This window comes from Eriocheir sinensis, chromosome 51 (genome assembly GCF_024679095.1).
Source record: "Eriocheir sinensis breed Jianghai 21 chromosome 51, ASM2467909v1, whole genome shotgun sequence".
In the NCBI taxonomy this organism is placed as follows: domain Eukaryota; kingdom Metazoa; phylum Arthropoda; class Malacostraca; order Decapoda; family Varunidae; genus Eriocheir; species Eriocheir sinensis.
In genome coordinates, this window is record NC_066559.1 from 1034872 (window position 1) to 1043836 (window position 8965).

An 8965-nucleotide genomic window follows, 5' to 3' on the forward strand; every position below is an offset into this window, starting at 1 on the left:
CCTTCCTCTCCCTGACCCCTGATTCCTGTCTCCCTCAATCAGACTGGAGCATGAAGGCATCACCAGAGAGAAGCTCACAAGGGTGGCTGCTTTGCTGGCACACGTGGAGGAGTCAGACACTGTGTACCGCGTGGCCAGTCAGCTTGGCCTTAAGGGTAGCATTGACGCCTGCCTCGCCTCCCCTGCTGCGCCCTATCTCAAGGACACTGTCTTTGTACAGGGGTGCACAGCGGCCCTGTAGAGATGTGGTATGGTATGGTGTGCAATGTGGCATTTTTATGTTGATGCCTTTAATCTTTCATTTTTAATTTGTGCCTTGTATTTTGTCTGTAGTCTCATTTATTATACATTTCATATTTTTATCACTTTTATGTGTTGTAAGGCATTGCATTCTTTTTAGGGGGTTCATGTCTTTTGTCTGTGAGTATATATGTTATCCAATTTAATGTCATCTTTTACATTTTTTTGATATTCATGACTGACTTTTAAATGTGAGGAAAAAGGTTGTCCTATTAAATTGTTGATATATATATATATATATATATATATATATATATATATATATATATATATATAGCTATATATAGATATATATATATATATATATATATATATATATATATATATATATATATATATATATATATATATATATTTGTTGTTTTCTTTTTATTGTTGTTATTCAAAGGGATTGTTGGAGTTTACGTATGAATTTTTCTGTTTATCATTGATGCTGCTTTTTTAGGAGAGAGAGAGAGAGAGAGAGAGAGAGAGAGAGAGAGAGAGAGAGAGAGAGAGAGAGAGAGAGAGAGAGAGAGAGAGAGAAAACTTTGTGGAGAGGGAAGAATATAGATCTTGGTGTGTGTGGATGGATTTTACTGTTGACAAATTTTTCTGAATAAATTAGAATATAATTGCTCAATTCATATTTAAGAACAGGGATTTTCCTTCCCTTAACCCTAGATTACTATCTAGGGCCTTTATAGGCCCTTCCTGTCCTTGTGGTCTTGCCTGAGTTGCAGCCCTTGACTTCAGCCATACTGCCCAAGATTGAGGTATTGTTTTGATTGAATTTTGCAAGAGAAATTCTTACATTTTATTCTGTAATAATGTCATGTTATACATCACATGTTCACAAAACACCGGCAGACAGAACAGCACTGCTGCACTGGCTGTTTCATGGCATGGAAGAGGAGCAAAGCTGAACAACTGTGACAATAATGATTTTTTTTGCACTTTGAAGTTAGATGATAGTTCATATTTATACCTTCTTGTTTCTCATTAACCTATACAGTGACACAGTAGGGTTCCAAACAGGGCAAGAATTAGACAGAAACAAAAGCTTGCATTATCTTACTTCAAGCTAGGCAGCACCTGCGATGCAGTGATGTCATGGTTTGGCCTTGCCATCTGCCTTTCCATTGTGTGACTCTGTTTCATTTATCCTTGGTTGAACATTGAACATCTTGCTCTGCTCATAAAGTGTGCCATTTGATTTCTTGCTCCCTGGGACACTACTGCACTGCACAAGGCAACAACATCAGCAGCCTGTGCTGTGCCCTTGTAATGTTTCGTAAATCCCTCCATAAGTTGCATAATAGTCATCATCATCATCAATATGGTGGTTTTGTGTTCAGATCTTTCAGGCAGCTTCGATAGATGAAAAATCATTTACAGGAGTAATGTTGTCCATGAAACTAATGACTTAAATGACTAAACTACAACATTTGAAACAAAGATGAAATATACAATATAGTTTGCCTTAGGCAACAAAAGAAAGCAAAATATAATTTAAAACTTTCCTGCCAACACCTTCATTACAGGTGTGTAATAATAATAGTGAGGTCAGTGTGTATAATACTTGGGTCATCAATGGATCTACACACGTGATGACCCGTGTTAATCCCGGTGTTTTAGATGCCGAGTGTGGCGGGCGGATCAGACAGCGTGTGTGGCTCAAGGAATGTATGGAAAAGCTAAAATAAACACTGCTAGACTGCATCTGAATGAAGACCAAAAAACAAGTGCACTGGAAACATGTAGGTATGCATGAAGGGCCAAGAGAAACACAATTGTGCACTGGAGGAATGAAATTGACCCCTCTGTGAACCCTTGCTGCTAACACACACACTCTAAGCATGCCTGAGGACTTGCATGACGTGGATTGGACCCTGCGTGAAAAGTGTGAGCGCGTGTGCACAGAATGAGGATGTGTGACTACTGGAGGTGTTGTGGGGGAGGAACCTCTTGTTGAAAGGCAGGTAAGAACTAGGAGATACTGAAGACATATACAGCTGTCCTCCCTCACCACAATAAATGATCACAACTTACCGTAACTCCCCCTGCCACCCCTCACAGCTTGAGTGGGTGACTAGGCCGAGGAAATGTGAGGTGAAGTGTGTGTGGGGGTACTGTCACTCCCTCTCTCCCTCCCTCCTGCCCTGCTGAAAGCCCACACAGCAGGCAGGGGAGACAGGAGATTGGAGGGGAGGATAAGGGAGTCAGCCTACCACACCAACACAATCACAATGGCTGCTAAGAGTCCTGCTATCACCAGCCAGTACGCTGCAGGATGGGGAGAAAGGGAATAGTACAGTTAGGTGAGTTGGCTGCAAAACAACAACACAGATACACAACACACTGCACTCAGCAATAATATAAACCAACACTTCTGCTACACTAAAGGGGGAAGGAAGAAGCAGGAAGAGAGGGAGGGAAGGAGGGTGAGTGCAGAAAAAAAAAGAGAAAGAAAGAAAGAGAGAAAGCATGAAATAAAGAATGGAAGGAAGGAGTAGGAAGAGAGGGAGGGAAGGAGGGTGAGTGCAGTAAAAAAAGAGAAAGGAAGAAAAACAGAAAGCATGAAATAAGAATGGACGGAAGGAAGGAGTAGGAAGGGAGAGAGGAAAAGAGGGAGGGAGGCATGCATGCAGTTAGCTCTAGTGTGATTTTCTATTATTATTTTTCCCATCTATGTCTGCCCATCGAGGGGACTCTGGATCTGTATCAACTTATTTTTCTTTTCCCCCAATGCCTTTTCACGGAGCTTGATTATACAGGTAACTCTTGATTTACGCGAGTTTGGTTTCCGCGTTTTTGAAATAACACAGGGTCAAAAATCCAAATAAATGTTTAATTTACACGTTTTTTTCACTTATACGCGATATTTTATGGAGTGGCCACCAGATGTCTCACGCAACTGGACCCACACGGCGCCGCAGCCACACAGCTGAGCTCAGTTCTTCCCGCACACCACTTGAACAAAAATACAGTACCCACGCTGCCACGCTACTCAACAACAACAACACCCTCGCTGCTGTGCTACCACGAGGGGAAGGGCAGCCAGAGGAACCACGAGAGGGAGAGGAGTCAGAGTGATACAGTAGGCAATAAAGGTACAAACCTACCTCTTGTTTGATTTACATTGTTTTTGATTGATGCGACCTCTTCAAGGACACAATACTCGCGTAAATCGAGTTACCTGTAATAACAACACTCAGGGGTCCCCGTCCTCAGGTATACTCACGCCAGGTTCGACTCTTCTGTGTGGTGGTTGTGATGTTCTCAGTCTCATCCACCAGGCGGTTACGAGTGTTGTCCGTGCGCTGGGTGACGTCATCCAGGAGCTCTGATGGATGAGAGGGGGGATAAGCTCTGTCTGTTGTTGAAGGATGCACGGATAAAAGGATGAGAGAGAGGGAGGAAAGGAGGGATGGAGGGGGAGGGAAGAAAGGAAGGAGGATGAAAAGTAAGGAAGATAAAATGGTTAAAAAGTAGGAAGAGAGAAAAAGAAAGCATGGAAAGAACAGAAGAAAGAAGGAGGGGAGGAAAGGATGGAGGGAGATGGCAGGGAAAGTAGGAGGGAAGGAAGGAAGGCAGATGGAAAGAAAAAACAAAACAGCATGGAAAAAGAATGGAAGGAAGGAAGGAGAGAAAGAAGGAGTAGGGAGGGAGGGAGACAGAGAAAGAAAGATGGAAAAAAATATAAGGGAGAAAGAAAGAAGGAAAAGAAAAAAAATGCAATAAAAACAATGGAAGAAAGGAAGGCAGGAAAAGAGATGGAGGAAGGAAAGAAGAAAGAAAGGAAGAGAGAATGGATAAATTATGGCAGGAAGGAAGGAAGGAAAAAACAAAAGCATGGGAGAAGAACAGAAGGAAGGAAGAGAGAGAGAGAAAGAGATGGAGGCAGGAAAATGGAGAAAGAAGGAAGGAAGAAACGCAGAGAGAAGAAAACGAAGGGTGAACGAAATGGAGGAAGGAAGAAGAGGCAAAAAAAAAAAATAAATAAATAAATAAAAACATGGAAAAATAAAAATGTAAGGAAGGAAGGGACAGCAGAGGAAGGGTAAACTAAGCTAAACATCAAGCGATCAACATCAAAACACCAATGAACATCACAGCCCTGCCTGCCATCAACCCCCCCCCCCCCCTCCCCCCCAAAAACCCCCTTCCACCCTCTATTTATTTCTCTATCGCCACAACACAGTCAGAAAGTCACATGTCCGCCCTGACTCACCGTTCTGCTGCACAACCTCCGTCCCGATCGCTGAGGCAATCCGGCGCTGCTGAGAGACCACGCCGGAGAGAGCCTCGAGCCCGTCTTCTTGTTCTGGAGGAGGAGGAGGAGGAGGAGGTTGGAGGGATAAGTCACAGGGATTGGATATTTACACGGGCTTAATAATTACAAAAAAAGTATATTATGGTTGACATGGTGAGCTGTACGAGAGTGATGGGTGCAATAATAGATTTGTCTGTCTGTCTGTCTATTGGTCTTGCTTCACTATTTACTGTCCTTTCCTCCATTCCTCTCTTCTCTTTCCTTCCATTCCTTTTTTTTTCTCTCCTCCCTTTCCATTATCCTTTCATTCCCAACTCTCTCTCTCTCTCTCTCTCTCTCTCTCTCTCTCTCTCTCTCTCTCTGTCTGTCTCTCTTGCTCTCTCTTTCCTCCCTCACAACCGTTTTCAATATGTCCTTGCGACAAGGCATCGTCCCTTCGGATTGGAAAAAGGCTAACGTGACACTGATTTTTAAGAAGAGAGACAGAAAAATACCAGGCCAGGCCCATTAGTCTAAATTCATTCAAGCATAATTAGAGACAAAATTGTGAGTTACCTTGAAAGCCACTCATTAATTGGGGACTCACAACATGGCTTCTGTAACAAAAGATCCTGCCTATCAAACCTATTGACCTTTTATAACTACCTCTCCTCAGTTTATGACGTAACCAAATCATTGGACATAGTCTATCTTGATTTCCAGAAAGCGTTTGATAAAGTCCCACATCATAAATTACTTTTATAAATTAAAGCAAATAGGTATTGACGGTCAAGTACACCAATGGATCGCGAATTGGTTGAGCAACAGACAACAACCACCTTCAGTGGTCCAGTGTGACACGATTGACTCCTTTAAAAACAAGCTCGACCGTAACTTCCTTCAACTTAATGTTAACTAGAGTGAAATGGAAAGTTCTGGAGCCATCTGATCAATGTAGAATCACTTATTTTTAAGGAGAGACCACCTAGTCTGGACCTTGGGGTCTGTGTAATCTGATTTCCTATGTAAATCTATGTAAGTCTCTCTCTCTCACCTCGGAGGAGCCGCTGCTGGTCCTCCCTCATCTGGCTGGTGGTGAGGGGCCGGCTGGCCTCCCCATCATCGTCATCATCCTCCACCCCCCAGCCCCAGCCCACACTGCCCCCCGCTCCCCTTCCCACGGGCTCCTTCCTCCTGAAAGAAAAGAAAAAGAAAGCATGGCAAGAACAGAAGAAAGGAGGGAGGGAGGAAAGGATGGAGGAATGGACAGAGAAAGCAGGGAAAGTAGGAAGGAAGGAAGGAGACAAATGGAAAGAAAAGAGGAAGAAGGAAAAAACGAAACACCCTGGAAAGAGAATGGAAGGAAGGAAGGAAAGAAGGAGTAGGAAGAAAGGGAGGAACCAGGGAAGGAAGGAATAAAGGAAGACAGAGAGAAAAAAATAGGAAGAAACCAAGAAGGAAAACAAGAAAACATGGAAAAAAGAACAGCAGAAAGGAAGGCAGGAAAAGAGAGGGATGGAGAGAGGTCATTCAGGGTGGATTTACTGAGGTTAAATGGGGAAAGAGGAAATTAATTGTATTTGTATGCAGTCAAACCTCAACACTGACTCCCCAACTCTTTTTTTTTATGCTCCTTGTTTTATCTTTAATTGTTTTGGCGTTTACTGTTTTCCCATTCTCTTTTTCTTCTTTCCCATTTTCCTTCCTCTCTCTCTCTCTCTCTCTCTCTTATTTTATATTTCTGGCTTTCTTTCTTCTTTCTCTGGTCTCATCCCTCCCTCCCTCCCTCCCTCCCTCTCTACTCCTTTCCTCCCTTCCATTCTTTTTCCATGTTTTTAATTTTTCACATTTCTAACATCCATGGACTTGAATATCTGCACTGTAGCAAGTGAATATTACAAAGTCAAAGATTTCGGTACATAGGTGCGTTTTCACGAGCATTTTTGTGCCCAGCTAAAGCACCGCACGCCTTGCCGCCACCCTATGCACCTTCATGCTTTTAGTACCCATGCTAGTGGCTACTGTAAATAAGTATCTATCAGCAGATGTCCGTGGAACCTTAGCATCTGTGGGGGTGTCTGTTATCTAACTTACACAGATATTGAGGTTTGACGCTACAGCGCTCACTTGCATGGGTGGATTTTGGCACTCAATATGGTCAGGTTTGCTTGTCATCTTTTGTTCTAGGACTCAAGTGTTTGTGCGGGGATGATTCTGTGGCCCAAGTGATTCTACAGGGATGATTTTGTGACCTGAGTGTTTCTTTGGGTTCCTACATCTGGTCTTCCATAACACTAAGCTAACACTGCCAGGCTGCCTCTCCCTCCTCCCATCCTCATCCCCATCCATCAACCTTCAAACCCTTACTCTGTGAAGTCCATGTGTGCCTTCTTGATAGTGCTCTGTAGGCGCTCACACAGCCGTGTCCGCCTCTCACGTTCAGCCGGGGTGATGTCGCGCAGCTCCCAGGAGTCGAGGCGGGAGATGAGGTCACTTACTTGGGAGTCCACCTGCAAGGACAGCGCAGTGTGTCATCAGGGAGGTTTGGGAGCCTTGTGAGAAGGGAAGTGAGTGTGCCGCCACCTTTTTCTTCTATTTTTTCTTTGCTGTCACTGGGTTCGTATAATTTCTGATCATTTTCCTTTGATGCCCTTTCGTGGATCTCAGTAAAATAGTAATAACAGTAATAATGATAATAATAATAATAAAAATAGTGATAATAATGATGACAGTAATGATAATGATAATAATAATGATACTACTACTCCTACTACATACTAATACTACATCAATTATCACTATTAGCTACTACTCCTGCTATTACTACAACTACTACTACTATATATACTCTGGACCCATAAATCTTGGCACTGTTTTCTAAGCAGCTCCAGCTCCTCACACTCTGTAAACCTTACCCCGCCTCCTCCGGCCCCCTCCGCCCTGCCTCTCACCTGAGGGATGGCCGTCCTCAGCTTGTTGGAGAGCAATGCGTGCTGTACGGTGCCCACGCCTGCCTGCCGCCTCTTTGTTACCGTCTCCGTCACATCCCGCACCACTCCCTCCACTGTACTGTAGTCCGTCAGCCTACACATGCATACACACACATGCACAAACACACACACAAAAAAAGGTGTTACTTATGAAAGAAGTCCTGTGATTGATGAAGTGTGATATGACACCCCAGTTAATTACATATTTAATTAGGTTACACTTTGTCATGGTGAACAGGCTTGTGTGCAGCAAAGGTCTTTGGACTTCATGGATTAAAAGCTAAATTTGCCATCTGAGATAATGCTCTTACTCTCCCATGCCAGAAACTTAAGAGACCCCACAGAGCAGTGTTAAAATAATCTGTTGACTGTTTTCAGAAAAAAAAAACTTTTTAGTTTGTAAATCCAGCTGCTGTGATTGCATGTCCTAACACAATATTTATAATGAAAAGTATCAGATTAAGTTAAAATACATAAAACCCTGTGAATGGTAACTTATTCTCACCAAACTGTAATCTACCCCCATTAACCCTAGATTACCAGCATTGTCCAGAATCCCAGCATGGGGGGTTAATTAGCATCATAGAAAGAAATCTGTTAGACCTACGGTGCTCTGCGGCCATGACATTTCAGTTAGCATTCTGCCTTTGGTGTGTGAGGTAAGTTTGTGTTTTTCCCGTGCTTAATTCCTGAACTATTCCCAATTTTCCGGAATTCTGGACAACGATAGTAATTATGACATATCAAGACTAAAAGACAACAACGCCAATCAACAATCAAGACATAAATGGGAGCCGTTATAAAGGCAATCCCACGCCTACTACTGGACTGGGCTGCCCTGCGGTGACAAGAGGCGCCTCTCCTCACCAGCGGTCCTCGGCGGGCATGACGTGGCAGCGCTCATGTGGCCTGGGGAGGACAGCTGGCTACTCCTTCTCTTGGCTGTAGCGCTTTGTGGCACCTCTGCTTATCCACACACCTTGCTTCTGAATGGCGTTCCACTATCTGTCATCCCTCACTGTCACGGGGCTGGCCACTCCTTCCTCCTCTCTCTGCTGCTGGTCTTTACGACGTTCCTGTCTTCCTAAGTTCCTCTCCCTCCCGCCCTTTCTCGCCGCAGCCTCGTGATTAAGGAGGTGTCTGTCCTGCCGTGGTTACTTTAATTCCTTTAGTTTATCCTTTATCACGAGACTGTCAGACTGTGACGCACCATTGTTTTGATAGGGTGGCGGCTGCTCTTCTTCTTCTTCTTTGACCTGTGCCGCCTTTGCAACGGCTCCCGGATTTTCTTTTCACTCAATGTCAATGTTCTCGTGCTTTAACTCTTATTTTCTTTTTCAATATTCACTTGACATCTAGTTTTTTTTCACAGGTTTTGCACTTGTGTTTTAGCCTTCTTTCCTTCCAGATTTTTTTTAATGTAATTTTTCCTTTCTTCTAT

At 43.5% G+C, this 8965-nt stretch overlaps 2 protein-coding genes across 3 annotated transcripts in view; one reads left to right on the forward strand and one right to left on the reverse strand.

The window, feature by feature from the left end:
* LOC126982473 (uncharacterized) overlaps positions 1–1266 on the forward strand; it is a 39507-nt gene extending 38241 nt beyond the window's left edge. For both annotated transcript variants that reach the window (XM_050834528.1, XM_050834527.1), the window contains exon 30: positions 43–1266. In XM_050834528.1, coding sequence (XP_050690485.1) covers positions 43–241 — 199 coding nt within the window. In that variant the 3' untranslated portion in view covers positions 242–1266. The remainder of the gene's footprint in view (positions 1–42) is intronic.
* LOC126982478 (syntaxin-8-like) lies at positions 1083–8770 on the reverse strand. The gene is made up of 7 exons (XM_050834535.1): positions 8392–8770; positions 7486–7618; positions 6902–7044; positions 5589–5728; positions 4514–4606; positions 3524–3625; positions 1083–2565 (listed from the first exon to the last, which is right to left on the reverse strand). The coding sequence occupies exons 1-7, from the start codon at positions 8409–8411 to the stop codon at positions 2507–2509; spliced, it is 690 nt and encodes a 229-aa protein (XP_050690492.1). The 5' UTR covers positions 8412–8770; the 3' UTR covers positions 1083–2506.
* Between the last annotated feature and the right edge of the window lie 195 nt (positions 8771–8965).

Excerpts from the sequence above, each read along its gene's own strand:
- LOC126982478 (XM_050834535.1), bottom strand. The coding sequence starts at position 8,411 with ATGCCCGCCGAGGACCGCTG. Across the intron at positions 7,619-8,391 it reads ATGCCCGCCGAGGACCGCTG|GCTGACGGACTACAGTACAG; the intron begins GTGAGGAGAGGC and ends ATGCATGTGTAG. Across the intron at positions 2,566-3,523 it reads ACAGAAGAGTCGAACCTGGC|CGTACTGGCTGGTGATAGCA; the intron begins GTGAGTATACCT and ends CCCATCCTGCAG.